Below are 22,580 nucleotides of genomic sequence, written 5' to 3' on the forward strand. Positions count from 1 at the left end.
TTCAGTGCAATCTCCAATCAATATTTGCAAGTTCCTGAGTATGTGCATGGTGTGTGCAGTCTACATTGTCTCCTAACAAGGAAACTTACAAAGATTACTAGCATTGTAGTCTTCTAGGCTTTCTGTCTATGTCTATATAGGTCTAATACGCTTTGTTGTAGTAGGAAGAATTACTCTGCCCTAAGTGGTTTTTGGTTTCGCTCTTTGATGTAGTGCCTCCGAGAGCCAATACTAAAACGCGGCAGATGCTGCTCGCTTGCTGTTGGCGACGTCGTTGTTGTCGATCGAGTAATCTATGCAATGTCGCCAGCCTCTTCCCATTGTTCTCTGATACTTCCAGGTCTGCAATCTGGCGAATACACTGACCTGAGCTCTTCATGTGGGTAGAGCCATGTATTTGTACGCCAATGCCAACTGAACGGCGTGCGACAGCCACCCAGACCGCGATAGACGAGAATCTCTATATTGAACCCTTTTTTCGGACCTTGCCATTGTACTGTGATGGCATAGTCTGTTGGACAAAGAGTGCACGATCCAAATGCAGGTCCAGAGGCTAGGAATTGGCTATGTCCGGTTCTTTTGGCCAGCTCGGGAAGCTGCATGTGGGGGCGCTCAGGCAAATTTCGACAAAGTCCGACATGTCTGCAAAGCGAGTGGCCAAAATCGTCGATGTGTCTTCTGAGGGATACCGAATCACCTCGCGAATGCGTCATTGATATTGCCGACAGTACCAGAAGGTGATCATTGAAGATGCGTGCATGCTGGGTCACCGAGGTTACCACTCCGTTCGGATGATAAGAGGGTCGGGTCCGTTTATTGAGTACGCGAAGGGGCAAGCCGTGATTGGAGCCGTAAAGGTGCCGGTTCATGACCGAGCGCGTATAGTGGTAAGAAATGTGGCAAGTAAGTGGAAGCCAGAGGTGCTTGTCCAAACTTCGCTTGCATGGTAGGCTCTCTTCATTCCACGGAATGATGGCTCTACTCCAGCGTCTATGCCAACGATGCAGCTTCGTACAATGATGACAATAATAAAGAAATGGGTTATCTCTCTCGAGCAAAAGTAAGAGTTTTCCTTTCTCTGCCAGTTGCAGAGGAAGATTGCGTGGTTCCCAGAGACTGTGAAGACTCTTACAGGTCAACGCAAAGGAAACCTGAGAGCATGCGTCGAGATGTGTTGCAATCATCAAGATTATCTCTAGGGGAAGATTGAGGGTACACCGACCTGACGGATTGCGCATTTGTCGAAAAGATCTCGCTAAGCTTTCAATGGCTTCCTGGGCGACCATGACTGGGTTTACCAGACGGATCTGGTGTTCGGAGCTCCCAGTGTGGCGTAGATTCTGGATCTGGATCGCCAGCGCCATCCTGATGCGCAGGTGTGGCTAACTTCAAAGACTGGAAGGGGAACGTTGGCTGAGTAAGGTGCTTGCTTGATGAAGACGTAGGCTTAAGTGATAACTAGAAGAATGTTCAGATTTCGTCGTCATCTGCAATATATATAGTTGAGTGCGCATCGCGAAGCTATCCCGTGGTTTGTAACCACTCCAACCATGGTACTGCGACCCGTATCATTGACGCGAGAAGAAACTAAGTTTTTGATTGTCTTGTCGTACGACTTACTATACATTACAAAGAGCATGAGCGCTTCTTTGTTCACCTGGTGTATGGATTAGAGGCGATGAGTTCTATTAGCCAATCAGCAAAATACAATATGAAAATCACATCCTAGACATGTTGATTGCTTAGCGACTTTGACTACAAATGTTGCCCATGACGTATTGGGATCCATCTATGTTATCCTCGAGTAAGCCGCCAACCATGCTCGGTAGGATTCAAGGCCACCTTGATACCTTCGGCGCATTGTATCATCTCGCTCTTCTTCCCCGGTGCTCTGCAGTCCCTTCTTGCTCGCTCGTTCAAGCCACTAAAGAGTACTGCTAGAATGGATGATTTCCAAACACCTTTGGCAGCCTCAAGCCCGTGAGCGCCTCTTGTCTTCTAGACCGTCAAGCTTAGAAATACCACGGTCAAAAGTACCAAACTAGCAGAGAATGACAGCCAAGCCCATTGGACAAGTATGCACGTTTCTGTCTTGTTTGCACTCCCCGTAGCGTAGATGGTCTTCGCTTCGAATGCTGCGTCTACCGTCGAATTGTTCTTGCGCATGAATGTATTGATCGATTTTGCAAGCTGACGGAAGTTCGTTTCGACAGTGTCAACCGTCGCCGCGCCATTGTTGTACAATCTCTTGATCCATACGTCGCCCATCGTTGACATGGTCACGGATGGCCCGTAAGCACCTGCCATAACCTTATCAAGATACAGTTCATCCAGAAACGAGGAGAAAGCATTGCCAATACCTGTAGGCACCCAGAATATGCAATCACCCGCCCACCATCTCAAATCACTTGGCTCTGGTTCTACAGAAGAAAACCACAATGTGTGATTGGAGATTGGTAAGGGTGTGTCCGGAGTGTATGTTAGAGACGCAGTGCAGGGTTCCCATTCGCCATCTCGAAGAACCTTGTCAGGAATGCTCAGCCAGGAGTCAAGAGGGGATCTGGCACGACCGTAAGATGGATATGGGACGAACTCCAACGGTTGAGAGTCTATGACGTGTTCTTGAAGCTCTGATAGATCAATACTTGCGGTTATAGTCCTGATCGTGGGCCATAGTCTACACTCTACTGCTAGAGGAGCCTAAGGACACGTCGACGACGTTTCGTTGCTCACGACCTGTTCACACTCTTCGTTCCTTATATAAATCAGGGAAGCAAAACTGAACAAGACAATATCGCGTTCTGCAGGCCAATACTTGTTGAAAGGCGATCCCATGGAAGTGGGGCTCATACGCACGAGAGCTCCCTGTCCGACAACCGTGGTAGAATTGCCAATGCCACAAAGGTACCACATTGTAGTCGGATCCGAATCGGCTTCAACGATCTCAGCCGAGATGTCTACGCATGACACGTCTAGGGCAAGAGTTTGGAAAGATCCTCCAGATGGGCTGTTTGGAAAAGTGCAGTTACCAGTGGAGCACTGAATATGTCTTGGGTAGATGACTATATTCGCCCCATTCAACCGCAGAAGTGTTGTTTCATACACCATGTAGTCACCACGCCTCATGTAGGCACGCCGCCAGGCCACATTGCCTGTCAGTGTCACCTACAAGGGCCATTATCTCAACAGTTCCAAGTCATTCAGCAAACATCTATATGAGCTCCCATCTGTCTTCGACTGGTGGCAAGCATACAGGTCTACGTGCGTGGTGTCTTGTGACTCGAAGTAATATCAACTCCCTCGTACATAAAGTCTTTGAAGAAAGATATTCGAATACCCAAGAACTTTTCGAAAGGCAGAGATGAAGATCATCGTTTTGACGATTCTGGTTGTCATCTACTGTTTAACCGCCAATGTGATCCTACGTAAGTCTGATCAATTCCAAGACGACGTCATGTTCCTCGTTGATTGACGACCCCTCAGACTACTCAGCTCTTATCAATGGGGCTCGTTCGAAAGACGGTCCTGTGGTCGGCCACGACAATGGGGAACGTTTTCTCCTCAATAGACAACTCAATCGATGCACCGGTCGTTCGAAATGCAGTGCACCCAAACGAGGTCCTGAGATCGCCAAGAGAGAGTCTCTGGCCTCCTTCCACAATTACACTGTTTATCGACGCATGATTCTACCCACTCCGCAAAACATAGATAGTTACATCGTGGAAGAAACTGGAAAAGCTCAGCCAGTCGTTTGGCCCCAGACAGATCGGAACGAGGAAAAGACCGAGTACGACATCAACACTTCAGTCTTTGACGAGTTCAAATTCTATCAGAACGACGAACTGAGTGAAATGGCTGTGAAATTGAAAGGCTGTACGATGTTGGTTATTGTCAGCCGTAGGGGTGCATGGTTAGGGCATTTTTGGGAGAACATTTCATTTGCTACAGACGATACCCATCAATTTTGGGGAAAATATAACGAAGACCAAGACAAGATTTTCGAAGAATCGGTCATCAAAGGCATGAGAAACGGTAAAGGAAGTGGCAAAAACAAAGAACAAGACTCTTTGCGGCTAGCTGCATCAAAGTTCGACGACGACCACATAAAGGCATATCTTGTTCATCCGTCTTCAAATTGGGAGGAAAATGGCGACTATCGAGAGTACTGGGATCGGATGAAGGCTGAAGCAGTCACTCACCTTCCGAAACTCAACCGTCCAGTTCGGTGGGTTGAGCATTCATACGAGCCTACAGAAGATATGGAATTACTCGAAGACACAGCAAGAGGGAGACTGCTGTTCAAGTATGATGCGAAACATAGCCTACAAACCCCACGAAATCTGGCCACTTTGTGGAGCGAGACCACGGAGTTGCACAGAGATGTCTTATAGATTGACACTATTGAGCAACTCTGCTACATACTTGGGGTTTGTGGTTTCTGATCACCTCTTCTCGGTGTGTGTCATGATGCTCAAGCAACACTTGGGTGTCAAACGCAACTCTCTGCCGCTGCTGGCAGCAGATCGCAGACCCCGCATCCGAACTGGGATGGTGATCACACTACGTTCATTTTCTTCATTTTTTGGTAGCTTTCTTTCTTATCAGTATGGCTGAATGTTTCGGAAGGGTTCATCTTCCGGTTCCAGCAAGATCCCGGCTATTGCTGGGGGCAACATCACGGTTGGGGTGGGGTCTGCGTCTGCAGTTGTGGCTTTGTAGCTGTCAGTGCCTTCCTACGCTAGGGGCTCTGGTATGGTTATGATGTTACAGTCGATGTCGAAGCAGTCCGGGCGCCCAATATCGAACCCTACATTCTCTTCAAGCAATATTAGTGGCCGGTCTCTGTTGGGACTATTCACATATGCCCTTCGAGAACGTGGGAATGTGTACAGTAACGAGATGAATTCAAATGGTCAGATGATATACAAGTCTGTGAAGACACGGCCAAGTTGATTTTACCGAGTTCTAACATTCCGAAATACACAGTAAATCAAGTTGCAATGAACGAGCTGCTTCGCGGGTGGATCTTAGCGAGCCACCCTACACAAGAGAAAACCCCAACAGGTAGAGATAAGAAGCTCTACCTTACAGCTTACATTAGCTTATAATAACAGAGATTATTAACATTAATAGTATTGTAGACTTCTAGATTCTCTATTAATTTCTATATAGCTCTAATGCAATTTATTATAGTAGGAAGAAGTACTCTGCTCTAATAAGATGTTTAGTTTCTCTCTTTTACGTAGTGGAGCAATAAAGTTGGAGCTGACGGACGACCACACCGCTTCGTCTCTGCTAGCCATGCCAGTGAAGCGATCATACGCAATGCATTTAGAATAATTAGGACTCGTTGGATGAATGAGAAGGCTGAATCGAGCGAAGCACACGTGTGGAAGATCTGACGGGGCAACTTTAGCCGCACTCGGTCGTAACGGTCGTTTTACGCAACAATCTCGGGACACTTGGCACGATTTACTAATCTGATGGTTCTTGATGAACAATCACCTCGATCTGCTAAACCAAGTGAATTATTCCCTTGGCAGCTCTTGTGCGCAAAATTGAGGCTAACATGAGCTGGCTGCGTGTGCAAATAGTCATATACATAAACAACCCTTGATTCTTCAATAATGACTGACAACTTCCAAGATCAAGGGCGTATTCTGCTTTCTCGACTTCAGTGATATTTTCTTCGCTCAAAGCTCTCCTATCGACAAGGAGTTTGTTACTCTCATCAGGGGTAGCACCAACACTACAACGTCGTGCAGAGGTACCGATAAATCCAACATGAGCTGTGGTTGGAACGCAATGCTAACAACATACCAGAATTCGACATGTCAGTTCAATCTGAACCTTGAAACGGTATGTTCACTAGATCTCCAGAACAGTACCAGAAGCTGAATTTCTTTGAGGCGGATATCGCAAACACCAGTTATGTGCGCATGATGAAGAGCGTCAAACTTCCAACTTCTGGAACAAAATACCGCTACGCCATCAACTCTCCTAGCGAGAGTGGTAAGCCATACCTCTTGTTCCTTCACGGCTTTCCAGAGTCTTCGTACAGCTGGATCAATCAGATCGAATATTTTACCAGACGTGGCTATGGCATTATAGCTCCAGATCTTCTGGGTACTGGTGGTACAGACAAGCCCGTGGAACTGGAAGCTTACAGTCTGAAGATGATGGCATCTGAAGTTGCTGGATTGCTCGATTGTGAGGGCATTGAGAACGTAGTGGCGGTTTCGCATGACCTGCAAGTAAAAGCACAGTGAAGTTATTCTTTTCCGAAAGTTTCGAACTGACTTGTCTCAGAGGATCTTTCTTACTTCCCCGACTGCACACGTATCAGTCGAGATATCTTTCAGCTCTTGTATTCATGGATATCGGCTACTTCGCCCCCGGCGTAGATGTCAATATGACCTACGTCGAGACTTACAATAACATCTCAGAAGCCGAAGTCGGTTACCCCGCTCTCGGATACTGGTACTACTATGACCAACCAGATGGACACGTCCTCATGGACGAACATGTAAGTGCATCATCACGACCCAGTTTTCATACAAGCTGACAATAGTGAAGTTGGATTCATTCTACTCTCTTATCTACTCTTTCAACACACCAACAGATTGGATCGAGCACATCGCCAAGATCGGCGCCTCCCAAGAATGGCTAGCAGCAGATAGAATGGCAGAATACGGCAACGATTACATTACCAATTCCGCTCGAGAGCGATGGAAAACCATTACCCAAGCACAGGGTGGTGTTCAGGCAGCTCAGAGATGGTACGAAGCGCTTTTGCGAGGTATCAACTCGGAAGACGAAGACGAAGTTCGATCGATGTCAGGAATAATTGAGCAACCATCACTTTTGATCGGGGCAGACAGGGATCCTGTTGGTCTTCCGGCACGGCAGCTGATGGCGACTTTACCTTATGCTCCGAGAATGCAGGTTAAGTCTGTTGATTCTAGATACTTTCTTCTCATCGAGCAGGCGGATGAAGTCAACGAGCATCTCTATAAGTTCTTGCAGAGTCTATGAGAATCTGTGTCACCCCAATGAGCGCGGTAGACACACAACGTCAAAATGTATTATAGGCGGGAATAGCGTGGATTGTAGCGAAGCCGAAGTCAAGTCAAATTCATTCTGATACGCTTCCCAATGGCAAAGCTGAGAGAAGGCGTAATCTAAGCCGTTTCTCGAAGCTGGATTGCTTAGAGAGCGGCAAGGCTAAGTACATTTGGCTATGTGTCTCTAGCCCCCTACACTTCATGCAGCTAACTATGGAGAGAAGTCAATAAGAGTCTTCCCCTTGATCGTGTAACCCTCTAACCCGGAACTTCTACCAATGATAGTGGCACCTGAAGTCCAGTTCATTTTCATTTGACCTTTCCCAATTTCACCAGTAAAGTCGCCCTCAAAGTCCTTGGGATGGTCAAGAGCGAACAATACAGGGTCAAATAACCATTCCTCGACTGGGAAGTCATCTGCAAGCTCCCCCTTAATTTTCCAGAAGGTGTTGCCATGAACGCGTCCTTGGATGTTTTTCCCGTCAAAAAAAACCCATCCTGGGATTTTCTCAGTCTATAGGTTGATATTATTAGCCCAATGATAAATAGTACGCTTCAGAAGGTTGCTTACCATCGTTGATGTAGGTTGGGTGGATATGTCCACGTGGATTTTGAGTTCAAACTCTTTACTTTCAGATGCATGAACTTGAGTTTCAATGGTCTGCAGAGTATCCTTGTGCGCAGTCTCAGGGGTTACTACGAGTTGCATATCGGCATCATTGGTTTGGTGGTAAGGGACCGCAGCGGCCAACTGAAGAACGGGAAGTAGAACTGTTGCTGAAAAATGCATCTTGGTGATAAAAAAAAATCCACTTCTTAGTGAGATTTGCTTGATTGTTTGGTGTAGATAAGAATGTCAAGCTTATTTGCTCTGTAGGAGGGAGCAGTTAAGGTACTTATACCTTTGCCATCCATTGCAGAATACTTTTTTTTAATTAGTAATAACATATTTGTAACACAAAACGGCAAGACAGGCGGTAAGGTCTGCGAGTCCCAACATGTTTACTTCTCTCTCTAGTGCGCTTGCTTAGAGACTTGCTTTTCATTTGCGTTTCGAGCGCAAGGAGATATGCAAGAATTATTCTTAGCACAACCTACTATCTGTCGTAGTAATACAGACCTATCCCCGGCTATTTCTTGTAGCGTGAAGCAAGTACTATTGCCTACAACCACCCCGTACGATGTTGCTGCTTTATAATTAGGTATCATAGTATCTCTTAATCATCTAGTGTATGTAGTGTTCGGTACGGATCGCTGCATCGCTGCAACCCCCTGCACCGCATCGGTCTTAGTCTACCGCGTTTCCATCCATCGCATTTCTACTAACCCACTATTGGCTGTCAACACTACACCTTGCGGCACACCTTCTCGATCCTGTGGCTGATCTTACGGGGAGCTGGCTATAGGGCTCGTGGACCTCTGGCCGATCGCGTGGCTGGTAGTCTTTAGTCCGCTACAGCCATAATACTGGTAAGGCCTGCAGCCGAGGACACTAATCAGAACTAATCTATCACAGATCTACTTGAGCTTGAAGGGGCCAAGCTCTCAAATAGAGGAGGTATGCTATCCTAAGGCGGTAACTTTAAGATAGCTGCTTAACTGCAACTATCCCTCCGTCCCGTCTTCGGCTAATCACCCTCAAGGAGCTCCGACCTAGCATTCGCCCTAACCACGGGTTGACCTCGACAAACTGGTTCATCGGGTGCACGGGCACTGTACCGTGTCCGTCGCGCAATGCCCGGGCGTCCTGTCGCAGATCTTGTCTCAACCTCGGCATGTATGAGCAGTACTCGCGGGATGGTCGACGAGGCACATCTTCATTTTGCACTCGAAGCTTCGGATCCAGCTTCGGATCCAGCTTCGTAAGTCGCTATGGACGTAACGATGGTCTATGCATCATTCTTCCGATTCTCTATGGAAGTATATCAAGGGTCTGGGGAGTGGTCTTATACTAGTCGAACAGACGGGCACTATTCGATGCAAATTGATGCTATTGGTTGAGCCGAGGGACGGCGATAACCAAATAGTATAGTTGAACTGACACATACAACTTGGCAAACCAGATTGAGAAATTATTAGAGAACGAAATCTGGTTCAACAAAGAGATAGCTCGCGAGCTGGGAATATTCGTCGCAAGATCTACGAGAATCCAGCTAGACAGTGGCTGCGATTGCAGTATCGTTCCTCACGATTTCCTCCAACTTATCGCACATCGCCCTAATCTGATGCGCAATACTAGCGTTATGCTTCGCAGCCTCTTCCGGATCCCTCGGCGGCGGCCCCAACACCGGAGCTTCCAGCCTCGACTTTTCAAGCCAAGCAGTAATCTTCGGCTCCTCGATCCACCTCAACCTATTCTGCATAGAAACTAGAAGCGTATTGGACCAATCCGCTGGCTTACTCATGGAAGGGAGAGGCTTGCATAATTCGTTCTTCTTTTCCTCATCATTGTTGTAGGTAGCTTCGACATGTGCAAGGAGCGCGGCGCTGAAAGTAGGCTGAACGAACTTTACCATCTGGATCGTTATGTGTCTGCCTTTCCAGATGGGAACAACAGGTCGGTATGGATAACCAGTTGCAGTACAGTCAATGTAGAGAGTATCGGGCACCGGTCTGTACGTGCCCTGCTCCAAAGTCACCTTGTCTGAATCGATGCGTTTGACTCGTCCTTGGCGTATAATGTTTTCGACTCGCTTGATCTCTTCAAGCTCTGGCTTTGAGACAATCGCTGCCTTTATCATGGCTGGCTTCACGCTCTTGTTTACACGATGCGCATGTCCGTATGTCTCCATGCGCAGAAAAAGCTCATCAGATGTTGTGGCTCCCATGAGTGCGTCGGCTCTTTCTTTCAACTGCTGTTCAGGGTTGGGTGTGCTTTCTGGTGCCTGGAGGGTACCGCGTTCGAGGAACCAAGAGTCGCGTGGCATGATCCAGGAAATCTGCTGCGGAGGGATGCCCTGAGATAATAGCCACACGCACGCGTCGACTGCGGTTTTCCCCGCCCCAACCAAAGTATAGGCGCCATAAGGTCGTTTGAGTGTTGCCAAGGCGTTAGGCGTAACGAGGTTGACCTGGTCTGAGACTTCGTAAGAAGGTGGGCCCATGGCTGGAACTGTGATCTTGGAATACGTCGCGTCCACAATTCGAGTGTTGGGCCCTACTTGGTAGCGCTTTCCCGTGGCAATCGACTCAAACTCTCCTTCGGTAGTATAGTTGTGTAGTGGGTAATACGCAACCCGACCAGATGGAAGAAAGGTACTTTTCATAACTCTGCTGTAATACGCAACAATCTCGTCGCCTGTTGCTAATTCCAAAAAGCCCTTGTTCATACCAATCTGGTCAATCTTCTCATCTCCAAGCTTTCGAGAATCCACACCATAGACCTTGGACGGCTGGTGAAGGGTGACATGTGGATAGGCGATTGTCCAGTGACCTCCTGGGCGGGAATAGTTGTCGACAATGGCTACTGTGGCTTTGATGTTGGAGGAGATCAAAGTGTCAACAAAGGCCATGCCTGCAGCACCTGCACCGACGACGAGGTAGTCGGGGAAAATAATTTCGGCCATATTGAAAAGCAGTATGCTGTGTGAGGTACAGTGGGCAGTAGAAAATCGGGTAATGTTCGACAAACCGTTGGAAAATTGTTTATGTTCTCGAGGCAATAGGATGGTGTTTCAGGAGGATAAAGGAGAGAGCACACCTATATACCTGAGCAGGTACCTTGTCCATACACCGTTCTGATATTGAATCCGTGATAGACGCGTACGACCTGTAAGCCATCATTGAACCAAGTTAAACGGACTGCTTCTTCGGCACTATTATTTCGCTGTTGATATGGCCAGCAATTCACGATACCTTGGCTTGTCCACGTAGGTTTCTAGTAAATTGCCGCCGAGCTTGGAGTTGCGACAAAAGCCGCTCCACCTGGTCGAAGGCTTTAAAAATAAGCAGACTATAACCTTGAGAATACAAGGTTATTGTTGAGGCAGCCGACTGTCAGTACCTTCGGCCCGAGATTACGGACGTAAAACATGGGAGCGAGCGACAACAATCGAGGTTCGGAGTGTCAAGGTTCTACTACGTGGCGGCAGAGTTGGCCGAAGTCCAGTTGCGGAAAGATCGGTCCAGCGCTACGGGCGTAACGAAGCAGGGTCGCACTCACTCCGGACAGGATCCTAACGTTGAAGTGGGCGCGCTAGCGTCACGACATTGCGATCCGAGCCTTGTCAATCCCGGCAATCGGTACCTTCTGCAACGACTTGCTGAGATACCTCGGGGTAAATGACTTGAAAAGTTATCGTGCTTGGATACACCAACGTTTGGTCGGCTTTTTGACAAAGTCTGCATTCTGTATTTTCCGAGCTGTATGTCCATGGGATTGGCCAGTTTTCTGAGCGCGTAGAGAGAGGTGATGATTCAGATAGCAGGTAGAGAAATCCATGATATAAAAACAAGGGAGCGAGACTGCTGCTGACTGGCACAGCTGCGCGACGTAGCGAAAGTGCTCTAACACGGAACTATAGGGTATCAACATGGGCTTACCTTCGATTTGAAGAGCACCGCGCGTAAACAGCCACGAAATTAGGATACCTGTCCATGTTGGTGTGGTGTTGGTGAATGGGGATGGGCATTTCTTGGAGTGCGGATGAGATGACTAAGAACAAGACGGCCTCGGCTGCAGATCCAAACTTTTGGTGACATCAACGTGCGCCGCGTCTCCCAAGCACGAACACCAACCCAAACGTTGAATGCCGTGATGAAGCCACAAAATACAGCCCGAGCATTACGCTCAATACGAAGAAGCCTTCTGCAACCCCCGAAAAGCCATGTAGCTGCCACACAATCGTTACTCCGGATACCACGACCCTCACGAGGCTTGTCCACCACCGCGTCACGACACCACAACCCCACCCCAAATTCCACTTCGACGGTCGATCCAACAGAAGTATCGCACTTCAACGCCCTTGCCTCATCATGGTGGGACCCCCACGGCCCTTCCCGCTTACTCCACCTCATGAACCCGCTACGCCACACCTTCATCTCCCAATGCCGCTCCTCCACCTCTGCTCCCAACCCACAGGAAAAGCTACGATACCTAGACATTGGCTGTGGCGGCGGCATCTTCGCTGAATCTGCCGCGCGCCTCCCCACGACTACATCTGTCACAGCCATCGACCCCACGCCGCAGGTCCTGTCCATTGCCGAAGCACACAAAAGGCGAGATCCCACCTTGACCTCGCCGGGAAAACTCACGTACTTGAATACATCGATCGAACAACTGCCACAGCCTGCCTCGCCCTCCGAAGCCTTCGACGTCGTGACGCTGTTCGAAGTCATCGAGCACGTCAATGCGCCCGGCCCGTTTCTCGAACACGTTTTACCACATGTGAAACCTGGTGGTTGGCTGATTATGAGCACGATTGCGAGGACGTGGACGAGCTGGGTTGTTACGAATGTCGTGGCCGAGGATGTGTTGGGGATTGTGCCCAAGGGGACACATGAGTGGAGCAAGTATGTCAACGAGGAAGAGTTGAGAGCTTGGTTTGGGAAGCAGCCTGGTTGGGGGAGCGTCAAGGTCATGGGTACGGTTTACGTGCCCGGGTTGGGGTGGAAGGAGGTGGCAGGGAGCGAGGGGTGGGGTAACTACTTTTTTGGCGTCAGGAGAGAAAGCTGAATGGTATGGGGAAAGGGAATGAGGGGTCGGCATGTGTTATGAATAGATGGGACCATATGATACCCTAATGTACAGTATATACAACATCATGAGCCGCTTGGCGGTATATATGCGACGTCTTCTGCCGAATCCTCCTGTTCCGGCACAGTAGCATCATACATGCCCAACGCCTTTCTTGTGTTCATGGCAATACAGCACCAGGTTGTCACACTGAATCATATCCTGGTCTGGATGCTCTCGACATCACCCTGTCATCGGCTTGGTATCGCATCTGTCGCAAGTTTCCTCTTCCTGTCCTCCACCTTTATCATGACTTCGTTGCAGGCCTCTCCTCAAACGGCGTTGGAATATTCCTGCCCGAATCGACCGCGCCACTTCCCGTCTCCACGATATCATGTCCACCCGCCATCTTCCACGCCCTCAGGTAGTCCTCGCCTGTAAACCGTTTCTCGTAATTCTCAACCTTGCCGGCGTCGATTTCGCGTACTTTTTCTAGACTGGCGTCGACGAAGGGTGTCAACTGTGGGGGGCATTAGTCTTGATTGAGCTTCTATCATCATTCCAGCCCGTCGCAATCTTCTTGGACTATGGAGGACGGTACGCACCTCGCTATTCTTGGTGCCGTGGATCGGGTATACGAATGTCCGTATCTTGCTCCAGTCTGGTGTGAAGTTTCCGAATCTGTTGATTGTGCCCATTGAGCCTACGCGGTTTCCCTTGTAGTATTCCTTGCCCGCCTGCTTGGGGGAGAGCGGCAGGCGCCGCAGATTGCCCTGGAGAGCGAGCGTGGGTCTCATGGCGGCGATCCGGTTGTGTGCTTTGGCTGTAGCGGGCGATGCGACGACGTCGTATAGCGATAATCAATCTTCGAGGAGTTTGCGGAGTTTGGAGCGGAGGTGCAGTGGCCCGTGCGGCAAAAAAGTGCGAACTTTCAAAGTCGAGGTTGTCGCACCGCCACAATTATCCTTTCAACCAACATCGCCCAAGATGCCGCCTCGAGTAGCACGCAGCTCGATACAGACCGGCGGCGCTTCGTCTTCCAAGGGGCAATCGAAACACCGAAACCCCAAGAAAGCGCAGAAGCGCGCCCTCGACGCCTTCTCCATTGCGCAGCACGAGAACCCAGACGATGCGAAAGTGCGCAAGAACCGGTTAGGCGAATTCGACCCTGCCTTCAATCGCAAGCGCGCGCGCGATGACGACGACGAAGAAGACGAAGAAGACGACGACGAGGACGATGGGCCTAAGAGACGCAAGAGAAGGTCCGGTGACGAGAGCTTCGATGAAGGAAGCGACTCAGAGGGCAACACTTGGCAGATGGGTCACGTAGACAACGATGACGACGACGAGAGTATTGATTCGGACGAAGCGTTTGGGGAGAGCGACGAAGAACGCTTTGAAGGCTACACGTTCAGAGGCAGCTCCAAGAACCAAAAGGGAAAAGCGAAAAAGTCGAAACGGGAACGACACATAGAGGACGAGGATGGCGATATCGACCTTGACGAGGGCGACAGCGCAGACGGAGAGGAGGAAGAGGATGACGATCTCGGCGAAGACGCCATCGATCTGGCTACCGCCTTGGATCAATACGAGGAGGACGAGGCTGAGGAGCGGAAAGAGAAAAAGAAGAAGAAACAGGCTTCCGCATTCGACGACAGCGACGAGGAACCGAGCGAGGGTGAAGATGTGGGGGCAGACGGCGCATCCGACCTTTCATCCGACGAGGAGGACGACGAGGAAGATCGCCAGACACAATTGCAGAACCTGATCTCTTCTTTGGCCTCACGGGAAGACGACAAACCCAAGGGTAGGAGAGTGGACGTCCACGAGTCCGCTGCACCAGATGAGTTTGGTGTTTCCAGGAAAGTCGATCTTCTTAGCTTCAAGCCCAAAGTTGCCGACGCAGAAAAGAAGAAGGCGCTCAAGTTGCTCCAAGACGACAAGTCGTCGAAACGTAACGATATCGCCCGGAAGCTAGACGCTCCCCTGCCGAAGCGACAACAAGACAAGCTCGACCGCGCTGCAGCGAACGCCAAAGCGAACGAGACTCTTGAGAGGTGGACGGACACCATCAAGCGTAATCGCCGCGCTGAACACCTGATGTTCCCTCTGCAAAACGCGAGTGGAGGCGAGCCGATGGGTGAGAAAACACTCCTACCTACGACAACTGCCGCGCCCACCAACGACCTCGAGAGCACCATCCAATCTATCCTCCAACAGAGTGGTCTCTCGAACGGCAAGGAAGACGAGGAGAAGATTGCGAAGTGGGAAGAGCTTCAAACAAACAAACTCCCAGTTGAGGAGGTGCTCAAGCGACGTGCCGAATTGCGTATGCAACGAGAGTTGCTGTTCCGCGAAGAGGTTCGCGCTAAGCGTATCAAGAAAATCAAGAGCAAGGCATATCGACGAGTGCACCGTAGGGAGCGTGAAAAGTTGTTGGAGAAGGAACGTGAGCAGCTCAAGGCTGATGGCGTCGATCTATCCGAAGAGGAACGCGAATACAATGATCGTCGAAGAGCAGAGGAACGCATGGGTGCTAAGCACCGAGAGAGCAAGTGGGCCAAGGGCATCAAGGCTACTGGACGAGCGAACTGGGACCAGGATGCTCTTGATGGTGTGACGGAGATGGCGAAACGGAATGAGGAGCTTCGTCGTCGTGTCGAGGGCAAGACAATCCGCGATGACGACGAGGAAGCTTCTGATGTGCCAAGTGAGGAAGAGGAGAGCGACGATGACGACGAACAATCGGACAATGACGCTTTGCAACAGTCACTTGGCAAGCTCAAGCAGAACCCCTTCTCGACCAAGGAGTCAAAGCTTGGCCAGATGGCCTTCATGCAAAAGTCAGAAGCCGCACGGCGCGCACAAAATGACGAAGCTGTCGAACAACTCAGACGCGAACTTGCTGGAGAGGACAGCGATAACGCTGAACTTGACGAGAACGCTACAAAAGCAGGTCGGAGAAAATACGGTCCTAATGCCAACGTTGCTGCTCCAGCTATACAGATGCGCAATGAGTTCGAGGAGCACGAGGGATCTGACGTAGAAAATGATGCCAACTCTGCCGATGAAGGCGAGCCTGCTGCAGATGCATCGTCGGCTCGAGCGCCTGCTCAGAAGAAGAATGGCATGAACGGTCTCTCCAACGGCGCTCGGAAAGAGCGCAAGGCTGCTGTCCCGCCACCTGAAGAGAATGGGGCGTCCAACCCTTTCTTGACCAAAGCAAAGAAGGAGAAAAAGGCCGCAAAGGAGCCTGAACTCTTCCCTGTCACAGGCGCTGCAAACTCTTCTACCCAAGAGAAGGCCGTCATTCAACCTAAGCCCACATCCAAGCCCAAGGCCCAAAAGAAATCGAAGCAAAATGTGAAACCCCAAGAGACACAAGTCGACGACTTCCTGAAGCAGCGCGTCACTGTAGCCGACGACGATGGCTGGGCGACTGTACTAGGTGGCCAGGACGACGACGAAGAAGGTATCGAAGATGAGGGTATCGATCTCGACGTCATCACGCACAACCAGTCTCTCACCGCCAAAGCCTTCGCTGGCGACGACGTAGAAGCTGATTTCGCCGCTGAGAAGAAGGCTACGATTGCGGATGAAGAGGCTACAGAAGAGGTGTCAGTCCTTCCCGGTTGGGGCTCCTGGACCGGCGACGGCATGTCCAAGGCCGAGAAGAAACGCAACGTTGGACTCAAGACCGTCGTTCAGAAACCTGGTATCGACGCCAACAAACGGAAAGACAAGAAGATGGACAAGGTCATCATCAACGAGAAGAGAATGAAGCCCACTGTCAAATACATGGCTAGTCAACTGCCATTCCCATTCGAGAACAGGGAACAGTACGAGAGGAGTTTGAGGGTGCCGAAGGGAAAGGAGTGGGTTACCAAGAAGACGCATCAGGATGTTACGAAGCCGAGGGTTATTGTTAAGCAGGGGGTTATTGCCCCATTGAGAAAACCGCTGGCGTAAGGAGGGAATCAAAGGTTTTGACTCGAGTATTTGTGTCACGTATTGGACGTGTGCGAAAATCTGTTTTAGTCATGTTTACCACATGGCGTGCGTTGACCATTGTTGGAGAAGTCGCGATGGCGGCCAAGGTGCACGTAGCATATGGCCCCCAACTGTCACAGCTTTCTCCCAAAATTACATGCTACGGCTGCTACAACACATACTCCTACTTCTTCGTCGTCTTCCTCCTTTCAACTTCATTTGTGACACTTTGTAACATTGTGCGGGACACAGCGTGGCACTGACGTTTGACCGCGCAATTGCGCAAACATCGCGGTATCGATCAAACTGTGCAGTCATCACTTCCTCACGATGAACATCACGGTAGCGGCATCGGGATCCCCATCGCCGCAAACGATATGCCACTGCTCATATTAAAGTCACAGCCCTCTTGAGCGCCCTCGATCGTATCTATAAATGAGTTATAACCACTCCTACAAGCATACACTCACTCTTAGTCAACTCCGCCACCTATACTGATAGCTGCTCCAAACCCTCTCGTACACCTCTGCGATAATACTCATGGGTCCAGCGCAGTCCCGGTTACCCATCGCTCACGCACTTTCGAAACCTACGAAGAAAGACGGCTGGCTCGGATCATTGCGCGAAACCCGTCAGGGTATCAAGAGCACACTTGGCTACAGCGCCTCCGCCGTTCCCGACGAGATACCTCCCGACAACATATTCACACCTATACAACAAGATGATATCCTTCCGCAAATTCCAATCGGACGTCATCACCCAGTGCCTAGGACGGGAGTGGAAGATGACGACAGAACCACTATGCATACCAACAGTTTCTACGCCAATGCATTCCTAGGACAACAGAACCAACCTATCTGGACACACCCTTACTCGATCTGGTGGGGTAAAGGCACACTAGACGTGGGCATGGTGCAGACATGGGGCATGTGCATAAGCCATATCGAAGAGAAGGACCTGGTGTTCGAACCTGGAGATCCAGCCAAAGGTTATATTAATCCGCTCCACAAGCAGCATCTCGTCCTCAGTGCCGTCGAGCTCGATGCGCGAACAACTCTCACTACAGACACTCATCTCCCGTTCTCCGTCAATATTAACCTCAAACCACATCCTGATGCCCAGGAACCGAAGATTACATTTCCTGCTGTGCAAGGCATGAGCTTCATTACGGCTGGCTACCGAGGTGCAACGCCCATGATACAGACAGGCGGTCGTGGCTTTGTGGACTTGGCCAGGCCAATCGTCATATCACCACGCACAGTCAAGTATCGTCTGAAAGATAAAGCTGGGCATTGCTGGATCGTGTACGTCAATCCAGTAGCAAGTCTCGACTACGATGCCACGTGCTTCGTTCGACTAAACTCCAACACACTCCTCGGCCCTCCCGCCTTCAAAGGCACAATCCAGGTAGCCAAGAATCCGCTTGGCTTAGAGGGCGAAGCAATCTACGACAGAGCCTCCGGCGCCTTTGTATGCGAAGCCAAACTCACAGCTGTAGTCCCAGACAGCAAAGGCATCTACACTTTCCGCTACACCAAAATCGGTACTTCGCCGCTACTCATGTTCGCACTGCCCCATCACGTCCAATCTCTCGACCCAGAGATGAGGAATCAGGTCACGAACCTTTGTCTACGCACCACCACCAAAGGCATGGCAACAGCCATCTGGGGTGACAAACTCACCTTCATCGAACCAAACCTCCCCTTGACCATGCACTTCTCCCCTTGGAACCCAACCATGAATGCAAACGCTAAGATCCGGTATCCCCCCGAAGTCCTCGCCTTCATCGCCGCAGTCGCAGAGCGCGACCTCCGCCGCGCAATGACCGAACGCATACCCCAAGACTCTCTGTACTTTGCCGGCAAGTCCCTAGCGAAATTCGCAACAATCGTATGGATCATCAAAGACGTCTTGAGCCACGACGCCATTGCCACCGCGGGGCTCGAAAAGCTGAAAGTCGAGTTGGCCAGATATATAGACAATGCGCAACGCCACCCTCTCTACTACGACGACAGCTGGAAAGGCGTCGTGTCCTCGGCCGGCTTCTCGGACCCAGGCGCCGATTTTGGAAATACGTATTACAACGATCATCACCTTCAATACGCGTACTTTGTTTATACGGCCTCGGTCATTGGTGCCTTGGATCCCGCGTGGCTGACGCAGGGCGATAATAAGAGCTGGACGAATATGCTTGTCAAGGACTTTGCGGAGAGCGATTATAACGGCAGAGACTACCCCTTTTCGCGCAGCTTCGATTGGTGGCATGGACATAGTTGGGCAAAAGGGCTCTTCGAAGCAGCCGATGGCAATGATATGGAGAGTACGGGGGAAGATGCGTTTGCGAGTTATGCGGTGAAGATGTGGGGGAAGGTAGTGGGCGATGTGGATATGGAGAAGAGAGGTATGTGTATGTGAGCGAAAAGCGAGCAGTTGAGACGAATGTCGGAAAAGCACAAACTAAAAATAGAGGATTCGGGAGATGTGGAGGATGGCTGACAAACCTGTTCCAACAGGAAATCTCCAACTCGCGATTCAAGCCCGCTCCTTCAATCATTACGTGTATATTCGTTCCACCAACACAAATCACCCGTTGCGATACACGCAGAACAAAGTCGCGGGGGTACTGTTTGAGAATAAAGTCGATCATGCGAGTACGTATAGCCGTCATAGTCCTTGGTCTTTGACGCAGTAAACCTGCCACAGGGATCCGCAAGGCTGTCTCTCTTTCACAACGCCAAGCCATGGCGAGATGTCAGAGGGAAACCAGAGCTGTAAACTCGAGTGCGAAGTTCAAGATAAAAACAAGATTCCCTATAGCGATACACAAGGATCGGGGGAAAGAGGTAAAGCAGGGTTTGAAAGCGAAACATCATAACTGACATGGTGAAAAAACAAATAGCCTACTTTTCTCTTGCCCCAGCTTTAATTCACGGAATCCACATCGTCCCCATCAACCCATCTACATCGCTCATCCGACCCCGCAGCTTCGTAAAAGAAGAATGGGAGACTTTCTTCACAGAGGTAAGAAAACCAAGCAAAAAAGCTCCTCTCTCTTCTTCGCCCCGCCCCAATCGCTAACCTCACCAACCTCATCATCTTAGGGCCGAGCAAATGTCGAAGGCGGCTGGCGCGGTATCCTCTACGCCAACCTCGCACTCATTGATGCAAAGGCGAGTTACACCTTCTTCAGAGATGGCATCGATGGGTTTTGGGATGAGCGATGGATTGATGGCGGGGCAAGTCGGACCTTGTATCTTGTTTGGGCGGCGGCGTTGGGCGAGTTTGCCAAAGCGGGGAGATGAAGAAACGGGAGATGAGGAAGATGGACGGTATAGCATGGGTTAATGGGTTAGTAAGATGGGAACTGATACGGGGGGAGAGAGAGTCGAGTGAAGTGAGAAATTGTACCTCTCTCTCTTTGCGTACTACTTACTCTATTCTGGGGATCAACATTGACACATATGCCACCCAGCCTTTTAGCTCACATGGAAACGAACATGTCGACTTTTTACCATTTGATTCAATTCCTACATATACAAATCTTTTCCTTTGAATTGCTCCTCTCTTACTACATGAGGTTCACCAACTGATCAAGGGATCCGAGCCCAGTCGGTGGACCTCATGTGCTTTAATGAAGTCCTAGATACATTTTTATTCAGCGTCTAAAAGCATGTTTGCAAAAGTAGAATCCTTAATAAAAACGTATTCAGGACTTCATAAAAGCGCATGAGGTCCGCTGACTAAGCTCGGACCCCTTAGATCGTCAAGCCACACTCCACTTTTCGGCTGCCGCTCGTTCCGAATGCACTGCCACAAGTAGATATAACGCCAAGCCACGCTGCACCGCCCCACAGATAGAATACTCGTACAATGGTAACCTCAACAGACACAAAGGAAATACAACAATTAAGAAAACAGATATCCTTCCCTTCTGTACCAAAAGTATATTAAGGTAAAGAATAGTTTTATACATAGGAAAATAGAACTCTCTCCCGTAGCGCCCGCTCAACGAGCGTGAATGGTTTGCACATGTGACAACTGCGCGCTTAGTTGACAGCGAAGAAACGCTTGACAACGTCGACGGTGATGTCACCAGCCGCATTGTCGGGGTAGATGTAAAACGCGAGCGCAATGATGGCGTAGATACCAATGCACATGGCGCCCTCGAGGTAGTTGCTCTTTCCGTCCTGGATCAAGTAGTTGACAATCAACACGGAGATGAAGAAGATCATAGTCTCGAAGCCCTGGAAGTGGAGAGTCATGGGTTGTCCCATGATCCAGCCGAGGATGACGAGGAAGGGAGTGACGAAGAGCGCAATCTGCAGGGAAGATCCGATGGCGACGTTGATAGCGAGGTCCATCTTGCCCTTGTATGCGACGATGACGGCGGTGACATGCTCGGCAGCATTTCCGACAATAGGGATCAGGACCAGACCGACAAATGTTTTGCTGATGTGTGCGGATTCGACAATGGAGTCGATGCTGTCGACAAGAAATTCGGCGCAGATGGCGACGAGGACGGTGACAACGACCAATGCGACACCGGCAGCGACGGGCGACAGGATCTGGGCTTCCTCCTCGTTGTCGCCACCTTCTTGGTTCTCGACATCGGCAAAAAGGCTGTGGTGCGAGTAGAGCTGGAAGTAGAGGTATAGGATGTAGAGAATGAGCAGAATGATGGCGGTGCCGTGGGAGAGAACAAGAATGTTCTTGTCAGTCTCGAGGTTGTCCTTCTTGTTGTCGCCGTGCATAACTGCGTAGAGGGTAGCAGGGACGATGAGCGAGGCGGATGCGACGGCCATGAGCGAAGACATGGTAGATGCGACGGTCTCGTTGAAACGGCTTTCGTGCTGGGTGAGGCCAGCAGCGAGGAAGCAGCATCCGAGCACCTGCTGTAGTCAGCGCGCTGGAGTGTGAGTAGTCGCGGCATCTGAACTTACGAGAAGGATGTTGGACAGGATACTGCCCAGCATACTGGCTTGGACGATTCTGATTTCGCCCTGCTTGAGCGCAACGATGGAGACCTATTGCAAGGTTAGCAAGTCACGGCGCATGCATGCAGGTGTAAGCTTACGATAAGTTCGACGGCATTTCCAAAAGTCGCGTTCATCAACCCTCCCAGAGTTTGGCCAAGTTTAGCAGAGAGCTCCTCGGTCGCAAAGCTCAAGAGTGCTGCAAGAGGGATGATGGCGATGAAGTTGAGGACGAAGACGACGGTTGGGTTCCAGTGCAATGCGCCGGCGATGATGCCGAGCGGTACAAAGACGAGGAAGACGTTGACATAGTTGCTTGCGAGTGTCGCATAGATGAGATGCAAGACGTGCTTGGGGATAGTCTTGACGCGCGACTCGTCCTCGTAGTTCTGAGTGCGGCCGATGAGCGGGGTGTGCTCATCATGGAGCCTGCCGTTGGCGGGCTGCGGCATCTCTCTCTGCTGGTTGTAGTTATAACTGCCTGCTCGACCGTGACGGTGAAAAGACTGCTTGATGTTTTCTGCCAAGCGCACAGGTTAGCTATATATCCGTAGTCGAGATGCGCGATGCGGGTTGATGATGATGTTGTGCTGCGCCCCCGGACCGTCGGCGGGCAATGGGATGTTTGGTCAGGAAAGCCGAACAACGATGGTGTTGAAAGACGATGCGCAATACCAAGACTGCGAAGCGACTACGACAAGGCCGGCTAACTGCCGCGTGCGGGAAAATGAATCAAAGGGCTACTCACTCATTGCTGTTTTGGAGAAGAGTCAGATGCGCACGGCGCGGGAGAACTAGCAGTATATTATGACCTGGGCTAGCCAAGCTCTCTGGTCTGTTAGGTAGCTGCTGAGGCAAGCTCTGCAATTGGCGGGATGC

General features: G+C 50.2%; 11 protein-coding genes across 11 annotated transcripts; 6 read left to right on the forward strand and 5 right to left on the reverse strand.

Annotated features, from left to right (window-relative positions):
- Positions 1-1,998: 1,998 nt before the first annotated feature.
- Positions 1,999-2,277, reverse strand: AA0111_g9985 (hypothetical protein; the record flags this gene model as incomplete). Its single annotated transcript, XM_028656605.1, has 1 exon — positions 1,999-2,277. One exon carries the CDS (start codon positions 2,275-2,277, stop codon positions 1,999-2,001), a length of 279 nt encoding a protein of 92 aa, XP_028502382.1.
- A 1,084-nt stretch (positions 2,278-3,361) lies between these two features.
- Positions 3,362-4,391, forward strand: AA0111_g9986 (hypothetical protein; the record flags this gene model as incomplete). The annotated part of the gene is made up of 2 exons (XM_028656606.1): positions 3,362-3,425; positions 3,484-4,391. 2 exons carry the CDS (start codon positions 3,362-3,364, stop codon positions 4,389-4,391), a joined length of 972 nt encoding a protein of 323 aa, XP_028502383.1.
- Positions 4,392-5,861: 1,470 nt separating this feature from the next.
- On the forward strand, positions 5,862-7,035 carry AA0111_g9987 (hypothetical protein; the record flags this gene model as incomplete). Its single annotated transcript, XM_028656607.1, has 3 exons — positions 5,862-6,265; positions 6,310-6,526; positions 6,577-7,035. 3 exons carry the CDS (start codon positions 5,862-5,864, stop codon positions 7,033-7,035), a joined length of 1,080 nt encoding a protein of 359 aa, XP_028502384.1.
- A 240-nt stretch (positions 7,036-7,275) lies between these two features.
- Positions 7,276-7,854, reverse strand: AA0111_g9988 (hypothetical protein; the record flags this gene model as incomplete). The annotated part of the gene is made up of 2 exons (XM_028656608.1): positions 7,276-7,578; positions 7,636-7,854. The coding sequence occupies 2 exons, from the start codon at positions 7,852-7,854 to the stop codon at positions 7,276-7,278; spliced, it is 522 nt and encodes a 173-aa protein (XP_028502375.1).
- Positions 7,855-9,217: 1,363 nt separating this feature from the next.
- AA0111_g9989 (Uncharacterized protein) lies at positions 9,218-10,630 on the reverse strand (the record flags this gene model as incomplete). Its single annotated transcript, XM_028656609.1, has 1 exon — positions 9,218-10,630. One exon carries the CDS (start codon positions 10,628-10,630, stop codon positions 9,218-9,220), a length of 1,413 nt encoding a protein of 470 aa, XP_028502376.1.
- A 1,448-nt stretch (positions 10,631-12,078) lies between these two features.
- AA0111_g9990 (hypothetical protein) lies at positions 12,079-12,738 on the forward strand (the record flags this gene model as incomplete). Its single annotated transcript, XM_028656611.1, has 1 exon — positions 12,079-12,738. One exon carries the CDS (start codon positions 12,079-12,081, stop codon positions 12,736-12,738), a length of 660 nt encoding a protein of 219 aa, XP_028502430.1.
- Positions 12,739-13,045: 307 nt separating this feature from the next.
- On the reverse strand, positions 13,046-13,535 carry AA0111_g9991 (hypothetical protein; the record flags this gene model as incomplete). The annotated part of the gene is made up of 2 exons (XM_028656612.1): positions 13,046-13,258; positions 13,344-13,535. 2 exons carry the CDS (start codon positions 13,533-13,535, stop codon positions 13,046-13,048), a joined length of 405 nt encoding a protein of 134 aa, XP_028502429.1.
- A 190-nt stretch (positions 13,536-13,725) lies between these two features.
- AA0111_g9992 (hypothetical protein) lies at positions 13,726-16,707 on the forward strand (the record flags this gene model as incomplete). Its single annotated transcript, XM_028656613.1, has 1 exon — positions 13,726-16,707. One exon carries the CDS (start codon positions 13,726-13,728, stop codon positions 16,705-16,707), a length of 2,982 nt encoding a protein of 993 aa, XP_028502428.1.
- A 561-nt stretch (positions 16,708-17,268) lies between these two features.
- Positions 17,269-19,143, forward strand: AA0111_g9993 (putative endo-1,3(4)-beta-glucanase; the record flags this gene model as incomplete). The annotated part of the gene is made up of 1 exon (XM_028656614.1): positions 17,269-19,143. One exon carries the CDS (start codon positions 17,269-17,271, stop codon positions 19,141-19,143), a length of 1,875 nt encoding a protein of 624 aa, XP_028502427.1.
- A 465-nt stretch (positions 19,144-19,608) lies between these two features.
- AA0111_g9994 (hypothetical protein) lies at positions 19,609-20,030 on the forward strand (the record flags this gene model as incomplete). The annotated part of the gene is made up of 2 exons (XM_028656615.1): positions 19,609-19,749; positions 19,830-20,030. The coding sequence occupies 2 exons, from the start codon at positions 19,609-19,611 to the stop codon at positions 20,028-20,030; spliced, it is 342 nt and encodes a 113-aa protein (XP_028502409.1).
- Positions 20,031-20,774: 744 nt separating this feature from the next.
- On the reverse strand, positions 20,775-22,453 carry AA0111_g9995 (Vacuolar calcium ion transporter; the record flags this gene model as incomplete). The annotated part of the gene is made up of 4 exons (XM_028656616.1): positions 20,775-21,617; positions 21,669-21,752; positions 21,803-22,221; positions 22,450-22,453. The coding sequence occupies 4 exons, from the start codon at positions 22,451-22,453 to the stop codon at positions 20,775-20,777; spliced, it is 1,350 nt and encodes a 449-aa protein (XP_028502426.1).
- Between the last annotated feature and the right edge of the window lie 127 nt (positions 22,454-22,580).

The sequence above is a fragment of the Alternaria arborescens genome (assembly GCF_004154835.1).
Source record: "Alternaria arborescens strain FERA 675 chromosome Unknown contig_31, whole genome shotgun sequence".
Taxonomy (NCBI): Eukaryota; Fungi; Ascomycota; class Dothideomycetes; order Pleosporales; family Pleosporaceae; genus Alternaria; species Alternaria arborescens.